Below are 18,572 nucleotides of genomic sequence, written 5' to 3'. Positions count from 1 at the left end.
GGTTAATCGGTGCTGCTTGGCTTGTTGTGGTTCGCAAAGATACATAAACGAAAGTGAATTTACCTACCACCTGTCCATAATTAACCGGATTTCGACTCGCTTTTGCAGTTTTAATAATCTTGTGGTGATGAAGAAGGGTACCTACCTTACTCTTCTGCACTACCCACCGGTTTTGCCGGTGTTATTCGATCAAACTGCATGCTTTCTGCTGCAGCCACAACCCAGATTTTTGCTCCGGTGCCAACGCCGATCAATTGCGTTGCGTGCCGTATCGTTTTTTTCCTTTCCTCAAGACCGGTATGTCGGAGGAAAGTGCGAGACAAATCCAACCATAATGATTGGGATGGGAAACGGTGGTCCCGGTCAATGCCCGTTGGACAAGCTGAGCTCAATTTATTGAGAGTAAGCATATTTAAACCAACCGGTAATGGTCACATCCATATTTGGCCGTTTGGACGGATGGAACTTTAGCTGAATAAACATTCTGTCGAATATTGGTTTGAATTAATGATTAAGATTTTTCTGGTAGTGGAACGGAGTTGAGTTGATCACTTGTCTCTTTAGTTCAGTTAGTAGGCGTTACCAGTTAGGGGAAGACGGGGTATGAACTCCCGGCGAGGTAAGACGGACCACTTCGAGTTCTATATAAATTGCTCTAGATTCTTGCAAATATTCATTCATCATTATTTGCTCGACGACTGTCGAGCTGTTCAGTCCGTATTTTTCGCTCGAGTTCTCGATTCGATTTTGTTTCGTGTTGTGCTGTCGCGTTGCGCCGTGGAAGTGTCGCCACCTTCTCGCGTTCTGGCAAGTTTACTTGAACTTGCAAACACGAAACAAATGGTGCGTAAACGTGCCAATGAGTCGGCAGCGGGCTCTTCAAAGAAGGTGCTAATCAAGCCCAGCGCGTCGCAGGATGACGCCGGAAAACGACTACTGCAAGCCAACCAGTATGCAGAACTCCCGGAAGAAAATGGCGATGGTGACGCCGCTCCCATTGCAAGAAAAGAGCGAATTCCTCCGCTTTTCACGCCGGTGAAGGATGTTGCCAAGCTAGGTGCCGAACTGGCGAAACACAAGCTGCTGCCTCGCTTCAAGATTTGCAGCATCGGTACCAAAATCATGTGCTCCAGCCTGGAGGAGTACAAACAAACAGAATGTTTCCTGAAGGAAAACAACGTGGACTTCTTCACGCATGATCTGCCATCGAGCAAGCCACTGAAGGCGGTTTTGCGTGGATTACCGTCGTTCGAGGCGGCTGCGGTGAAGTCCGAGCTGGAGCGGCTTGGGTTCTAACCTGAGGCAGTGTACCCGATGAACCGGCGTCCCAACCAAAACACCAACTTCCATGATCAGTTGTTCCTGGTGCATTTCACGAAGGGATCCACCGGTCTTGCGGCTCTGAGATCCAAAATCCGGGACCTGTTTCAGGTCATCATCAGTTGGGAGCATTACAAATCCCAACATCGTGATGTTACGTAGTTTATGAACTGCCTCTCCTATGGCCATGGCACCAAAAACTGCCACATGAAGACAAACTGCGGCAAGTGTGCGGGAACTCACTCAACTGCGTCCTGTGAGCAAGTCGATGACATCGAGCCAACGTGTGTCAACTGCGGTGGAAACCACTAAGCCTCCAATCGCGGATGTCCCAAGCGAGTGGAGTTCATTAATATCCGCCGGAAGGCTACAATCAACAACCAGGTCGGTCGCCTCGTAATCAATCGTGTACTCACGGAAGTCCAGTACCCAGCTCTCCAGCCCCGTCGACATGTTCCGATCCTAGCCCCGCTTCCGCTCAACAACCAACAAGCCAACCCTGCGAGTATCCAAATGGTTCCCAACAGTCGGACTGTTCAGCATCGTCTCGCTGCTGCTGCGGCCCAGCCAATTCCAGGTTCATCCACCGCCCCTGGTTTATCATACGCTGGTGCTGTCTCAGGTGAACCTGTCGACGATTCTCCGTTCACCTCGGAGGAACTTGTGACGCGCGTGGTCGAGGTCATCATCATCATGCGCACCTGCAAGACTCGATCTGTACAGCTACATGCTGCCCTGTCCCTTGTCACTAAGTATGGCCCATGAAGCCATCAACATCGTAAATTGGAATGCTTGCTCCTTGAAGAGCAAAAACATCGAGTTTGTTGACTTTCTCAACGAACGGCACATCGACATAGCCGTCATCACCGAGATTCACTTGAAGCCCGAGCTGAACGTCTTCCTTCCCGACTTTCGGCTCCTAAGGCTTGACAGCACCAGCTCCGGGGGAGGGGGAGTGGCCATCGCTGCGAGGCGGAACATCAGCTGCCGGCTACTACCAAGCTTCCAGCTGAAAATTATCGAAGCCATCGGAGTTGAGGTGAGCACATCGCTTGGTCCAATCACCTTAATCGCGGTCTACTGCCCCAAGCAAACCAACATTAGGGACGGCTCGGCCGCAGACCTCCGAAGAGACATCATCAAGCTAACACGACGGCGGCAAAATTTCGTCATCGCTGGCGATCAAGCCTGGGGCAATAGTCGGCGAAATCAGAACGGTACAATATTATTCAACGATCTGCAGCAAGCCCACTACAACATTCTGTGTCCGGACACTACCACCCGGTTGAGTCGATCCGGAGCTCATGCCACCATCGACATCTTCATCAGCAACATTGGCGATAACATCTCGCAACGTATCGCCTATCAGGAACTGAGCTCGGACCACTATCCGGTGGTGGCCGAAGTAGGTTCCTCGGCCAATAGGTTTCAAGTTTCCCGGCGAAATTACCATCGTGTTAACTGGCAGCAGTATCAGCGCTGTGTGGACACAGCAATCGATTACGACGTCTTACCGGAGTCGTACGAAGAAGTCGATCAGTGTCTGCAAGCCATCGAAGAGGCGATATCCCGTGCCAGGGAGCAACACGTACCAGCATCCAGACAGATGAGTCATACTCTGAACCTTGACAGCCCAACCAAAGATTTTATCAGGCTCCGTAACACCATTCATTGGCAGTTCCAGCGTTCTAGGCTGCCCCACTTGAAGACAAATGTCAATAGGCTAACCAAAATTATCCAGGCCAGGATGGTGGAACTCAGAAATAACCATTTTGCCAACAAGATTCGCTCCTTCCCAGATTATGCAAAACCATTTTGGAAGATGACCAAAATTTTGAAAATAAGTCGAGACCGATCCCTCCACTTTCCTCTGTTGACCAGAACATAGACCCATCCTTACTCATAACCCCAGTTGAAAAGGCCAATGCTCTTGGCCAACATTTTGTGATTTCACATAATCTTGGTCAAACCATGGTGAGCCCCCATGGGCCTGCCGTATTGGAGGCAATGGCTAGAGTCGCTGACACCCCCATAGTCGTGCATGATCTTAATAGAATATCGGCTGATGAGGTGATAGCAGCTATTAGAAGTACTAAAAACATGAAGGCTGCGGGTATGGATGGTGTAGTCAACCTCGAGTTGAAAAACTTGACTATTGACTTCTTCAACCATCTTACCGTTATCTTCAACAAATTTTTCAAGCTTGGCTACTTCCTGCATGCTGGAAGTTAGCCAAAGTGTTTCCAATACACAAGCCTGGTAAAGATCCTACCAGTGCCAAAAGCTATCGCCCCATCAGCCTCTTGTCCTCCATCTCGAAGCTATTCGAAAAATTGATACTCAGCCGTCTGCTGGTGTTTTCAAATGATAATAACATCTCTCTAAAAGAGCAATTCGGGTTTAGGAAAGGCCACTCTACCATCCATCAACTCGCACGGGTTACTAACATCATCAAGCGGAACAAGTCCGTTTCCAATACATCTGCCATGGCATTGTTGGACGTCGAGAAGGCGTTCGACAATGTCTGGCATGATGGCCTAGTGTACAAGCTGCGTCGATACAACTTTCCGATCTACCTCGTGAAGATCATCAAAAACTACTTGTCGGGCAGATCATTCCAGGTCTACTTGAACAATGTCCCCTCTGATACGTTCAACGTTGATGCAGGGGTCCCTCAGGGTAGCCTGCGTGGGCCTATCCTATTCAACTTTTTTTCGTCAGACGTTCCTCCCCTGCCGGGTGGTGGTATCTTGTATATGTTCGCAGATGACAACCTCCATCATCTATAAGGGTCGAGTGATCCGTGCTCTGGCGAGTAAACTACAATCAGGCCTGGATGTTCTGTCCGACTATTTCAAGAGCTGGAAGATTTGTATCAATGCAGCTAAAACAGAAACCATTCTGTTTCCACACTCGAATTCACCTCGGCTTGTTTCGCCTGCTAACGTCAAGATACATCTTGATAGCACTCCCATTGAATGGTCGAGTGAAGTAGTCTACCCTCTGATAAACAGGAAGTCCACCCTGTCCCTCAAAAACAAGCTGTCTGTCCACAAGCAAATCATTCTGCTAGCTATTGAATATGGTATGCCAATCTGGGAGAGTTGTGCTAAGTGCCACCACTTAGAGCTTCAGAGGATCCAAAACAAGATCCTCAGAATGATCCTTAACAGTCCACCGCGAACTCGTAATTCTGAGATTCACCACCTGGCCGGTCTTCAAACACTCGAGGAGCGAAAGACTTCCACGCTGGAAAGGTTCAGAGTCGCCTGTCTGCGATCAAACCACCAGATCATTCGTGATTTGGCAATCTAGTTTAAGTAGTTAGGTGCTCAAGTAGGTAGGTTATCAAATTTTAAAATTCAAACCAAAACAATCCCACAAAGGGTATCCTGTAAATTAGTGCTAAACGCAATCATCATATTAGAATAACCAATTAACTAGAACACCCAGCCAAGGGTGAAAAATCCCGGGACACGGTCTAGGCCTGAAGACAACAGTGCGACAGCTGCAAGAAGCTGCTTGACAACAATCGGTTCTCCGTTCTGAAGGACGGCGGTACAGACCATACTGGACCAAGCACAGGTGGAGTACTTCTCCCACGACATCGAGGCTGTAAAGCCGTTCAAAGTGGTTCTGCTGTTGGCTAATGGACTGAAACCGGTTCAAATTCCTCCGCCACAACAAGGCCGTCAAGTACCGTGACCAGCTCGACCTGGTTCACCTTGAGAAGAGCTCAACAACTTTGATGGACCTCCAGGGCATCCACGTCTTGTTCAACATAGTGGTGAAGTGGGAGCGGTACAAGCCGGTCAGCCGTGGAGTCACCCATTGCTCGAATTGCCATCAGCCGCTGCATCAAGTGTGGCAAACAACACAAAACCGACGCCTGCGACAGACTCGATGAAGCCGATCCCATTGGCGCCCACTGCGGTGCTGCTCACAAAGCCACAAGTAAGGCCTGCCCGAAGCGCACCGAGTACATTGAGATCCGAAGCCAGCCCGGCCGCAAGAAGGTGCCGGAAATGAATGATCAGAACTTCCCACCTGCCACCGCTGCCACTCAATCAACGATTGACTGCTGCTCGTACCGCTGCTACTACTGCTCAAGCTCAAACTGCCGGAGCCCCTGCAAACTCAGGTCGACTGCTGCTCCATCACAGACACAGGATCTCCCCACGGCCCCTGGGCTAAACTGCCGTCAGGATGGACCGTCCCTACCGCAGCCCGAAATCAACGATGGTTCTTGGTTCACCGCAGCGGAACTAATGATCATCTTCCTCAAGATGCACGACATTGCCAACACCATCAAGACCAAATCTGACCAGCTCCAATCTGTGGCTACCTTCATACTCAGTTATAGACCGTGGGCTCATCAAAATCGCAAACTGGAATGCATGTTCGCTGAAGAGCAAAATTATCGAGTTCGTTGACTTACTCAACGAACATAGCATCGCTATCATCACCGAAACTCACCTGAAACCGGAGATGAACGTATTTATTCCTGGATTCCGGCTCTGGAGGTAGTGGAGTGGCCATCATCGCTACCAGAAACAACTTCTACTGCCTGCTGCTACCCAGTTTCCAGCTGAAAATGGTTGAAGCATTGGGAGTGGAAGTCTTTACACCCGTCGGCCCCGTCACCATCATTGCGGCCTACTGCCCGAAACAAGCAAACGCCAGGGTTGGATCCGTGGCAGACCTGCGGAGGGATATTGTCCAGATAACACGACGCCGTAGAAAATTCATGATCGCTGGCGACCTGAACGCCAACCATCGGTCCGGCGTGCACTCCATCATCGACATCTTCGTCAGCAACATGGGAGACAACATCTCGCAACCTGTGACCCACCAGGAGCTGAGTTCGAACCACTATCCGGTGGTGGCCGAAGTGGGCTCATCCGTCAACCGATTCCAAACTTCCCGACGCAACTATCATCGTGTCAGCTGGGATCAGTTCCAACACTGTGTCGACTCCACTGTCGACTACGGTGTCCTTCCGAAGACGCCCGAAGACGTTGACCGGTCTCTGCATTCCATCGAGGAGGCGATATCCCGGGCCAGGGAACAACACGTGCCAGTATCCAGACAGGCGAGCAATACTCTGAACCTTGACAGACCTACCAAAGACCATATAATCCTCCGTAACACCATCCGAAGGCAGTACCAACGCTCTGGTCTGCCTGTCCTTAAGACCCACTGTAATCGCCTAACAAAAACCATCCAAGCCACGATGGTGGACTTCAGAAACCAGGACTTTGCTAACAGGATCCGCTCTCACCCATATTGTGCAAAGTCCTTTTGGAAACTAACCAAAATTCTTAAAAAACAAGCCAAGACCCATTCCACCACTGACACCACTGGATCGTTACGGCGACCCAGTAGTTCATCTGATAACTCCTGAAGAGAAGACTGCCAACACTTCGTCAGTTCCCATAGTCTCGGACAAAATATCGAAGCTGAGGTTGCTGAAAACGCAACCAACCTCCATCAGATTCCCAATATTTTTCCGAGGAATCCGAGATTACGTCTGACGAACTGTTGTCCTATATCAAATCATCTAAAAACATGAAGGCCCCAGGATTCAACAACACTTGAGCTACAGATTCTACAACCATTTTTAATCTTTGCTTCCGATTTGGCTACTTCCCCACGTTCTGGAAGTCAGCTAAAGTCATACCCATCCGGAAACCTGGGAAAGATCCGTCCTCTCCTTCAAGTTGTCGACCAATCAGCCTTCTCTCAGGTTTATCAAAACTGTTCGCAAGAGCAGTCCACCACCGGCTCCTAACATCTGCCGAAGAAAACAACTTGCTACTCGAGGAACAGTTTGGTTTTCGGAAAGGTCGTTCGACCGTCCACCAGCTGACTCGAGTAACTAACATTCTCAGACGGAACAAGCAACAATCAATACGAAACTAACGATTTAAAATTGGCTCACTACTTGACTAGCCTATTGGTCCCAAGCAAACGATTAACGTACCCCATTCTAGTCGAAATTCTAGTACTACACTATGTTTGTTTTGATTCGCTATGAAAGTTTGACAGATAAAATGAGGGGTTAGTGGATTTTCCTATGTTTCGAGGGGTGAATCGATTAGCTTGGGACCGAAGATAGTACCAGAGCTGAGCCAAAAAGCTGAGCTCGTTTCTTCGGGACCTTCTGGTCTTAGAGTTACCTCTATGGAACAAGTCTGTTTCGAAAACATCTGCCATGGCGTTGTTGGACGTTGAAAAAGCGTTCGACGATGTCTGGCATGATGGCCTGGTGTTCAAATTTCAGCACTACGGTCTTCCAATCTTCATAGTGAAGATAATAAATAGCTATCTATCGAACAGGACGTTCCGAGTCTCTCTGAATGGCATCAACATTGGAGGCTTTCAACATCGGTGCTGGAGTTCCACATTCTATTCAACCTGTTCACCTCCGATATGCTGGCTCTCCCTGATGGTTGTCCCTGTTTGCAGATGACACATCCATCGTCTACAAGGATAGGGTCATCGGAGCTCTGACTACCAAACCTCAGAGAGGCCTGGACGTCCTGTCTGAATATTTCAACAGCTGGAAGTGGCAAAGACCCAGGTCATTATCTTTCCACACTCTTAAATCTCCCAGACTTGTTCCGTCGGTGAATAATAAGATCTGCCTGAACGGCACAGTGGTGGAATGGTCGAAAGAGGTAGTCTGCCTCGGCTTAACACTAGACAGCAAGCTGATTTTCAGGGAGAACGTAGATCACTGAATCCACTCATCAACAGGAGGTCTACCCTGTGCCTGAAATATATGCTTGCTATCTACAAACAAATCATCCTTCCCCTAATAGAATACGGGATGCCAATCTGGGAGAGTTGTGCCAAATGTCATCACCTTAAACTCCAAATGATCCAGAACAAGATCCTTAGGATGGTCCTAAACAGTCCCCCGTGGACTAGAAATTCTGAGATCCACCTCCTTAAATTAGAATAACAAATTAAGCAAAGATGAAGAGCCAAGTAGGCTAACATTGCTGCCGAAAACGAAAATGCTGCCGAAATGAGCGTGGCAAAAGTGAAGCTACCTCCGTTGGTAGTAAAAAATGCCCATCTTAACGAGCTCATCGTGGATCTAGCGTCGCTGGGCGGTAAAGCCGAATTCAATTTGGGCAGAGTCGATACCAAGGTAGTGGTACGTACGAAAGCGGAGTATGACTTGGTCGTCGCCAAACTGAGGATTTCCAAGGTAGAACATTCCCGGTGAGAAACCATTCAAGGTCGTCATCACGGGCCTCCCGAACTTCAACCCGAAGTTTATCGAAGCTGAAACCAGGAACCGGTACAAGCTGGCCCCAAGTGCCGTCTCTTGGATGACAAGGAGGGAGGAAAATGTGAAGGCGTATCCGGATTTCCTTTTCCTGGTACACTTCCAGAAGGGAACGGTGACGCTCAACGCACTGAAAGCCATCTGCTCCATCAATTCCATCATCGTCCGCTGGGAGCCATACCGTGGCGGCCATCGCGATGTGACTCAGTGCCAACGGTTTCTGAACTTTGGACGCTCAAGCCCACGCCACCTCCGAATGAGCTGCGGATGAAGCTGTGGCGTCCAAATGCGGCAACTGTGGTGGTGCCGGCCACGGCTTTCAGGGCGGAGGACTTTCTGCCTCTTCATGGACAAACGAATTCACAAGTGCAATCCGCTTCCCCTCAAGAAAACATCTGGATCTTCTGCTGGACAAAGCTCCCCATCCCCCTGGATTCTGGAGACCACCAACAGCTCAAACAAATAATCCCGATCTTTTTTTTTTTCCTTGATTTGTTTTCCGTCGAACTTGTTTTCCGTGCTGAGCACCAACAAGGGGGGGAGGTGGCTGTCAAATACGAACAATCGTCGCCTACCTCGCATAACTGGTTCCAAACGTAAACAAGCGTTTGTTTACGTTTGGAACCAGTTTCATACAAGATGATCAGTAGGCTGATTTGACAGCACGTCCCCCCCCCCCCCCCCAGAGCACCAATTCTACCGACGCCAGGGAGGCAGCTCCCACACCTGGAACCTACCTATCGACCCATCAACTCATGAACCGGGGACCAACGGCCTCAGAACATCCCGGCGGCGCCGACTGGGATTGAACCCAGGCCAGCTGGGGTGAGAGGTAATCACGCTTACCACTACACCACCGGCGCCGCTAAATAATCCCGATCTGTTCTCAGCAGATTCAGACTATTCTGTAATATCTGGGACAACGCGAATTTTTCGGCCGACTGGATGCAGGACATCCCAGTGAAGGTCTCAAAGAAGGGGATCTGACTGTGTGCGACAATTGGCGAGGCATCATGTTACTGTGTATTGTTCTCAAAGTTCTGTGCAAAGTTATCCTGAATTGGATACAGGAGAAGATCGACGCGACTCTCCGACGGCAGCAGGCAGGATTCCGTGCCGGAAGATCTTGTGTGGACCATATTGTCACGCTCCACATCATCCTGGAGCAGGTCAATGAATTCCAAGAGTCCCTTTATTTGGTATTCATTGACTACGAAAAAGCTTTCGACCGTCTCAATCACGAGAATCTGTGGGGCGCCCTGAGACGCAAGTGAGTCCCGGATAAAATCGTCAACCTCATCGAAGCGCAGTATGAGGCTTTCACGTGTAGAGTTCTGCATAACGGAGCCTTGTCCGACCCTATCCGGATAGTCGCTGGTGTGAGACAAGGATGTATACTATCACCGCTACTGTTTCTCATCGTAATCGACGAGATCATGGTAGGTGCAATTGACCGTGGGCTGCTTTGGCAGCCTATCACCGAGGAGCATCTCAACGACTTCGATTTGGCTGATGATGTTGCTCTACTAGCACAACGGCGCTCTGATATGCAGAGTAAGCTCAATGACCTAGCCGAACGCTCCTCTGCGGCGGGTCTCACCTCACCATCAACGTCAACAAGACCAAATCGTTGGATGTCAACACGGGCAAGCCTTCCAACTTTACGGTAGCGGGGCAAGCAGTGGAGAAGGTCGAAAGTTTCCAATATCTTGGCAGCCAAATAGCGTCAGACGGCAGGACCAAGAGCAACATAGGTGCACGATTCAAAAAGGGTAGGGCTGCCTTTGCGAGTTTACGAAACGTATGGAAGTCAACGCACCAAAATCCGAATTTTCAACTCGAACGTGAAATCTGTGTTGTTATACGCCAGCGAGACGTGGTGTGTATCAGCGGAGAACACTCAGAAGCTGCCTGCGGTATATAATTCGTGCCTGGTGGCATCACAACTGGATCTCGAATGCCGAGCTCCATCGTCGATGTCATTAGAAGCCGATAGCAACAGAAATTCGAGAGCGAAAGTGGAGGTGGGTCGGTCACACACTTCGACGGGGCGGAAACGAAATCTGCAAGCAAGCGCTGGATTGGAATCCGGCAGGACATCGCAGCAGAGGCAGACCCAGGGCTCATGGCGGTGGAGCCTCAATAAGGAAATTAAGCAAATCGATAGGAATCTGACCTGGGCACAGGTCAAGGCAAAAGTGAGCAGCCGCCCAGGATGGAAGTCTTTCACGTTGGCCCTTTGCACCACTGGTGGTGCACAGGGCCCTTAAGTAAGTAAGTAAGTTCTCAGCAGATTAGCTGATGGAAATCTTCGTCAACATGACCGGTGCTCTTCGTAAGTGCCGTAATAAGCCCGAGCAGATCCAAGTTCTCGTTAAGTTCATCATCCAGTATGGCGTCTAAACCGTTAACTATTGTTACCTGAAATGCTGTCTCTGTAAGAGCAAAAAAGATTGAGCTTGCCAACTTCCTCCGCAACCGCAGCATTGACGTGGGCATTCTGACCGAGACACACCTTAAGCCCGGCGACAGCTTCTGGTTGTCTGACCAGGTGGGGTGGTGTAGCGATCATTGTCAGGTAGGGATTCAAGTTCTGTACTCTGCCCAACATCAGCACATCTATCATCGAGGCCCTTATCGTGGAGGTTAAATCGCCAACTGGAAATGTCCACTGCATCGCTGTTTACTGCCCTCGTCAGTGTGCCACCAACAACGGATTAGCAAACAAATTCATCGTTGGGGGTGATCTGAATGCTCGCCATGAAGCTTGGCGGAACTACCAGCGGAACCGGAACGGATGCCTAACATTCGACCACTTGCGGACGAACCGACTTTCATCTCTCCGGCGGGCAATCCCTCCACCCTGGCTGTTGAACATCGGACTACCCAAGCCGGAGGCACACAACGATCTCAGCTCCGACCACCAACCGGTGGTGCCTGAAGTCGGTGTCAACGTGGTTCCTGCTAGAAGCTGCCTGCGTAAAGACTACCACCATGTCAACGGGGTGCAATACGGACGAATGGTGGACAGCGACATCGAAGAAAATCCACCGCTCGACACCATAGATGGCATCGACCGGTCGTTGGAAGGACTCCAACAGGCCATATCCGTGGCTGACGAGGCGTGTGTTCGACAAGTTCCTGTGCGGGGTAAGTTTGTTGATATTGATTCACCCAATTACTGATTTGGTTGAGAAATATTCGTAGACGTTAGTTTCAGAGGACTGGAGATCTGGGTAAAAAAGTTAAATGGCCGCTAGGGTGCTTCATTCTGAAAAAAGTGATGAATTTCTGATGGGCCACCCTCCAGTTCGATTCATAGCCCCAAAATATGAACCTGTGCAAAAATTGGTAAAGATTGATGAAGGTTTAGAGGTCGCGCCAATGATTTGAAATTTGTATGGGAATTACTATGGAAGAATTTAAAAAATCGCTTATATCGCTATAACTTTGCTTCTACTTGTCCAAATGTCGAAAAAATTTAGTATGTTATTGCTATGGCAATAAACAAAAAGCCTACAGTTGCTACGCTCAGTTTTGCAGCGTATCAAGAATTATAAAAATGTGAAAAAATGGCAAAATAGGGTAAATTGACAGATGAATATGTACAAGGCAACAACGCCAATTTCATCGCAACAACAACAGGCTTGTTGATCATTGTCATGACAACCACATATTTTTTTTTTCAACGTTTGGACAACTACAACCAAAGTTAGAGCAATGTAAACGAAAATCAATAATTTCCCATACTAATTCACCAAAATCTCCATACAAAATCCAAATCATTGGCGCGACCTCTAAACCTTCATCAATCTTTACCATTTTTTGCACAGGTTCATATTTTGGGGCTATGAATCGAACTGGAGGGTGGCCTATCAAAAATTCATCACTTTTTTCAAAATGAAACACCCTAATGGCCGCCAATCTGAATAGGCATATTTCGTCCAAAATTGACTCACTCAAGTTTCGGGCGTGTTATCCATAATCTGGACAACCGCTCCAGACCATTCTGGAAGGTAGTAGCTAAGGTCTTGAAAACTCGTCCCAAGCACGTTCTACATCTAAGAGACGAAAATGATGACGATCGGCTTTTAATCACCTATCGCATTTGCTTGGCTCGACAATCAAAAGTCCGCTTGAAGTTCAGGTTGCGCAATGCGTACAAAACCTCCTCTTGTGTCGTGCCTCCGGTGGATATGATTACAGTACAACAGATTTGCTCAGCGCTGAAATGCACCAAGAACATGAAGGCTCCCGGGTTTGACGGCATATTCAACCTAATCTTGAAGAGGCTCGACATAAAAGTGCAGTCTCTTTTGACCGCTATCTCCAACAAATACTTGGAGCTGCACTACTTTCCAAGCGTCCGGAAGGTAGCAAAAATTATCCGCAATCCGCAAACTCTGTAAGGATCCAACATTGTCTTCAAGCTACAGACCAATCAGCCTCCTTTCAGTGCTGTGTAAATTGTTTGAGAAACTCATTCTCAATCGTTTGCTCAAGTTTGTCGAGGAAAACAACATTCTCCATCTGGAGCAGTTTGGATTCAGGAAGGAGTACTCCACCAAACACCAGCTTGTACGGGTGATGCATAACATCCGAAGTAACAAAGCTGTATCCAAGTCCACATCCATGGCCTTCCTAGACGTTGAAAATGCATTTGACAATGTCTGGCATGACGGATTTGTGTACAAGCTTTGTAACTTCAAACATACAATTAAATCTGGTTAAAATCACCCGTAACTACCTCAAACAAAGCTCGTTTAAGGTATCGTTGAATGGTTGTCTTTCAGATACGTTTTTCCCTTTGCTTTACAGCATCTACACTTCCGACATTCCTCCCCTTGGAGATAGTTGCGTGTTTTCCTGATCGCAGATGATACCGCAATAGCCGTCAAAAGAAGGATGCCTCGTGAAATAACTAACAAACTTTGACGATACCTTAACACCTTTGCTGAATATGTAAACACCTGGAAAATTAAAATCAATGCCTCTAAAACTCAAACAATTGTGTTGCTCCATCGGCAATCGTCCAGCTCCATCTTGTACTGTAATCATGGATGGCACAAGGGTTGAGTAGTCTGCTGAAGTAATCTATCTCGGGATGTTGTTCGATGAAAAGCTCCTCTTCCGTTCGCATTTAGAAAAAACCGTAGTCAAGTGTATTTCATTAGTTAGCAAACAACCGTCGTACCGTAGTGCCGCGAAAGAAAAACTATAAGGGTCTGTACCTAGGGGCACGAACTAAAGCTTGACGTAGGACCGGTAGTGGACGGAACAAATATGTTGATCATTTAGATCTTAACTCTTTCCATTTTTGAATTGGTGGCCCTGAAAAGGACCGGTTGCTTATCAAATGGTGGCCATACCAGTGTACCCGCATAAACGCGAACGATAAATTGACCTTACCTAAAATGGTTAAAAATTGTTTATAATCCCTGCTAAACTTTAACTGAAATGGTTATGGAACTTTACATGAACGTTTAATGATAAAGTTTCAACCTTATGTATTATGGTTTTTTGGAACTGGACCTTACAAATAATGGGTTGTTAAGAACCATTACCATTCCAAATTCTTGTTTTCTCCATACATTTTCAGAAAGAGAACTATATAAGAACGTTTTTACTTATGATTTGAGAACATTAATGGTAATGGTTATGGTAGTCAGTAAGGTCCATTAATGGTTTTGTATTATCGCTCAACTTTACGTGGAATATATCGTGAATTGGTAATCAGTAAATTACAGGCAACCAATTCGCGATATATTCCACATAAAGTTGATCGATGTTACAAAACCATTCGTGGACCTTACTGACTACCATAACCATTACCATTAAAGTTCTCAAACCATAAGTTAAAAGGTTCTAATATAGTTCTCTTTCCGAAAATGTATGGAGAAAACAAGAATTTGGAATGGTAATGGTTCTTAACGACCCATTATTTGTACGGTCCGCTTCCAAAAAACCATAATACATAAGGTTGAAACTTTATCATTAAACGTTCATGTAAAGTTCCATAACCATTTCAGTTAAAGTTTAGCAGGGATTATAAACTATTTTTAACCAATTTAGGTAAGGTCAATTTATGGTTCGCGTTTATGCGGGTAGCTAGTCATGCTGCCTATTGCGGGAAGCCTTTCCTCCGGTCGATGTGGGTGTTTTCGTTGTCGTCTTCGTATTGGTGCGATGCGTGCTGTTCCACTCATACGTCGTGTCCGACGCTTATCCGTCCGTTGCTCGAAAGCAAATGACGAAGAAAACGATGGCAAGCGATTTTACTATTGATCAGTTCACGAAGATTTGCCGCACTCTTCTCTCACCCGTAAGTTTTGACAGTTTTGGGTGGTTTGTTTTGGCTCCCATTCGTTGCTATCTCTTTTACTCAGAAGCAAAATGATATGGAGCAAAAAGTGAGGTTAGGGACCGTGCATTGATCTATCGCTGCTTTTCTCCTCCCTTCCTTTCATTGGTGAAAAGATGAGCGGTCAACCAAGCATCGAGCTCACTCATGTGAGCATGTGCAATGTGTCGGGTGTTCTATTTGGCCTCTATCGTTGCGTCCGTGTTTGGGATTTTTCGTTACATGTCTGCATTTGATTTTTTTTTAATGTGACCCCCAGTATAGAAATTAAAGACGTAGTCCTACGTCAAAACATTCTGGATCTGAATTTAAAACCTCCAATCCGAAGAAAAGGAAGTACGAAACCGGTTGGAATTTACGAGAGCAGCAACGGATGCTTAAAAAGGTAAGGATGTCTTGCAAGAAAACCAAGACGAACGCTGTGGAACTGTTTCTGATTGTAAATCCTATAGTTTCTCACCAGCAGCAGCCAAATCACGGCACCACCAATTAATTACAAATCGCGATAAAGAATACCTAAACATCGATAACAATATTACCGATAATCGTAAAAAGTGCACATTGAGGCTCTGAACCATTTGGTGGATTATTTTAACTTTTGGTTAAAATTTGACAGATGAAAAGTTATCGATTAACCCTGCTATCCGAGCATGGTTATTTCTGACAGACAAGAAGTTAAATTTTGACAACCGTGGCTCGAAAACCGGTCGATCGACAGCACGGGGATTTTCGAACATAGAAAATAACTTTCGAAATGTCACTTTTAACCACGAGTTAAATTTAACTCGGCAAATGGTTCACAGCCTGAAAGTAAAAACTTGCATATTTTAAGTAGAAAGCAACATTTTTGTCGGTAAACAATACGAATAATATTATACCTATAATTTTAAGTAATCGTATCTTAGAGTGTAAGGGCGAGCAAAAGGGCGAGATTGTCAATTTTCCACGCACCCTCCGAAAGAATCGACGTGCTAAACGCACCCTCATCGCACAAAAAGAAAACAAACAAAAAACAAAAAAGAACAACACTGTCGCTTAGCAACTGAAAGTAAACAAAGCTATCAACGTCTCGCGGAAAATCGTCCGTTGCAAAAAGCTAAATCAATTTTACCATGAAGTTGTGTGTATTTATTTAAAACAAACCATTTTATTGCATAATTCAACTGACTGCCTCCAGCGCCATTGAGATCGTAGAAAATAATGTCATCCGGTTTCAGTTCCATATTCAAAATCGATGGTGTACCGATTCTTCCACCACTGGTAAGTCAGAACTCCCAAAAGACTTGGCCTACATTCTGGAAAGCTTCAGTATTTTCGTTTCCCAACCCAGATGACAGCAGAAGTGCGAGCGGAAGCCGCTCGGTACCGCGAAATGGCAATGGAAATCGAACGGAAGCTTAAAAAAACCCAACATGAATCGGTTTGTCAGTTGGACCTACAACAAGAAGAAGAAGAGCAAACGCCTAATTTGGAAGCAGCTTTACTCACTCGAAGGGAGTCCTTCACCTTGGATGCTCCAAGCCCGGGACTTATCAATCTACCGCACTCCACTGCACCGCTGGAAGAGAAACGAGCAGATTTGTCCAAAAAGCCTACCGTGGCGGATTCCGAGGATGAAACCCCCAGACCCAGATTGATCCGATCCAACTCGTACACTTTGGAGAGCCCAAGTCCGTTGCTGATGAAACACATGCACAACCAAAGTTTGAACATTAAAAACTCAATTTCGATGGGAGAGATTGAAATCGCTGCAACGAAGACTCACGTTAAGAGGCTGGATTTCGGGGGTGGTGACCGAACGCCGATGAGGAAAACTGCCAAGTCCGGTTCCAAAACGAAGTGGGTGTCCACCAAGAAGGTTTCCCCTAAACCAATCACACCAGTTAAGAAACACAAAAGTCCCTACGTATCGGCAGTCAGTAGTAAAAAGAAACCCAAAGCAGCGAAGCAGCAAGTTAAATTGGTCGTACGGAGAAGTTCCTTGGACAATCAACAGCAGAATACCCCAGTGAGCGAATGTCAGCAACGAATTAAGAACATGCAAACCGAGCACGAACGACGCGTGAAGGAACTTCTCAAGCGACAGGAAGAAGAACAGCTACAGTTGCAGGAAAGCTTCCGCCGTCAACAGGAGGAACTCGTAAAAATGCTTCCTGTTCCGTTGCTAGATCAGATACACACTTCCACACCGTTGTTGGTGAGTCCCAACGAATCAACCGTTGAGGAGGAAGACCCTGGTAAGCCATCGTTTAGAACACTGAACATCAGCTCGAAGGAATTCGTCAATAACAACGAGTCCCAGTCCAGCATCGGGCATTTGTCCTCCAGCCAAACGTTGTTCGTTTCCTCCAGCACCAGCGGAACTAGCTTAGATTTTGAAAACTCCGATGAGCTGTATCGAACCTGCGAGAACAATGCCCTCAGCAATCGAGCATCGTCGGGTGATGCCAATGGAAATTTCCAGTTCCACAGCATGCGAAACTATCTGGAAGCCATCGGGCAATCCCTTCAGGATAACGAACTGAAACAGTTGACCCAGGTGGAAACGGCCTTTGAGAAGCCATCGAACGAACGGGATCGTCTTCGGTACCACGCTGCAAGCCTGATCAATGCCCATGTTCGTGGTTACCTCACACGACGGCTCTTCCAAACCGACCATGTCCAGAAGATGATCCAGGTGATTCGGGACACGTTGCTCTTCATCCTGGACCTTCATCACGAAAAAACGGTGGCACGGCAGCAGATCCGAAGTCCCGCGGATGTTCAGCTCAAGCGAACCCTTCTCCAGCAGCTGACGTCCGCTTGCTATCAGTTGCATGAGGTGTTCTTCGAAATCAGCATCCCGCAGCGAATGGAAATCATACGACGCGATCGGGAAACGCTGCGGCGTCGGCTGGAAAATCGACCCCGAACGGCAAGTTCGGCTGGGTCGACCAAATCGTCGACCAGCGCCAGAAGACAGCTAAGCCTGCGGAAGCTGCAAATGTGTTCTTTGTAAGTGTTGCGCCGTTAATTTATTCATAGAGTCATGGGGTCTGCATCCTAAAACATCACCAATTAGATGGCTTTAACAAAATTCGCTTCCTACTAACCACCTTCTCATTTTCATGCACTCTTTCCGCTTCTCATCGCTTCATCAACTGGCTTTCCACAACCTTCGCAAACATTCAAACCACAAGATATTCAGTAAATATTGAAGGTGAACCCGTCGCTGACGGAAACGCAGACGATCAAAATGTCAACGCCAGTGAGTCTCCGATCAACGCTGATCACATCCCAAAACCAAAGCCCCCTGCTACTGCTGCTGCCAGCGCTCCACCCAGTAGAAGCTCTCTAAGATCGACATCATCCCGCACATCCTCACCGAGCCTTTCGGCCACGGTGGTCTCCCGGCTGGTGCATCAGGTGAAGAAAGCCGTCGTCTCGCCCAACCGAATACACTGCCAACAACAACAGACCAAGGCGATGGATCTCCGCCCCAAGACTTCGGATGCTGCCTTGGTCGGTGCTCCATATCGCCGAACTTCATGGGAACAAAAATACTTATAAGAAGCCTTTTCTAGATTAGTGTAAAAATGATAGTTTATTTTA

At 47.3% G+C, this 18,572-nt stretch overlaps 1 protein-coding gene across 1 annotated transcript; it reads left to right on the top strand.

The window, feature by feature from the left end:
* Window positions 1–16,038: 16,038 nt before the first annotated feature.
* Cp110 (Centriolar coiled coil protein 110kDa) lies at window positions 16,039–18,569 on the top strand. Its single transcript, XM_065229314.1, has 3 exons — window positions 16,039–16,241; window positions 16,312–17,975; window positions 18,161–18,569. The coding sequence occupies exons 1-3, from the start codon at window positions 16,182–16,184 to the stop codon at window positions 18,528–18,530; spliced, it is 2,094 nt and encodes a 697-aa protein (XP_065085386.1). The 5' UTR covers window positions 16,039–16,181; the 3' UTR covers window positions 18,531–18,569.
* The last annotated feature ends 3 nt before the right edge of the window (window positions 18,570–18,572 follow it).

This window comes from Ochlerotatus camptorhynchus, unplaced genomic scaffold, assembly GCF_037179485.1.
Source record: "Ochlerotatus camptorhynchus isolate MF236.1 unplaced genomic scaffold, CSIRO-AGI_Acam_v1.1 ptg000313l, whole genome shotgun sequence".
NCBI lineage: Eukaryota > Metazoa > Arthropoda > Insecta > Diptera > Culicidae > Ochlerotatus > Ochlerotatus camptorhynchus.
The sequence above is the reverse complement of the archived record's forward strand: the minus strand, read 5'-3'. Positions and strand labels throughout refer to the sequence as shown.

Excerpts from the sequence above, each read along its gene's own strand:
- Cp110 (XM_065229314.1), top strand. The coding sequence starts at position 16,182 with ATGTCATCCGGTTTCAGTTCCATATTCAAAATCGATGGTGTACCGATT. Across the intron at positions 16,242-16,311 it reads TACCGATTCTTCCACCACTG|ATGACAGCAGAAGTGCGAGC; the intron begins GTAAGTCAGAAC and ends TTCCCAACCCAG. Across the intron at positions 17,976-18,160 it reads AAGCTGCAAATGTGTTCTTT|ATATTCAGTAAATATTGAAG; the intron begins GTAAGTGTTGCG and ends TCAAACCACAAG.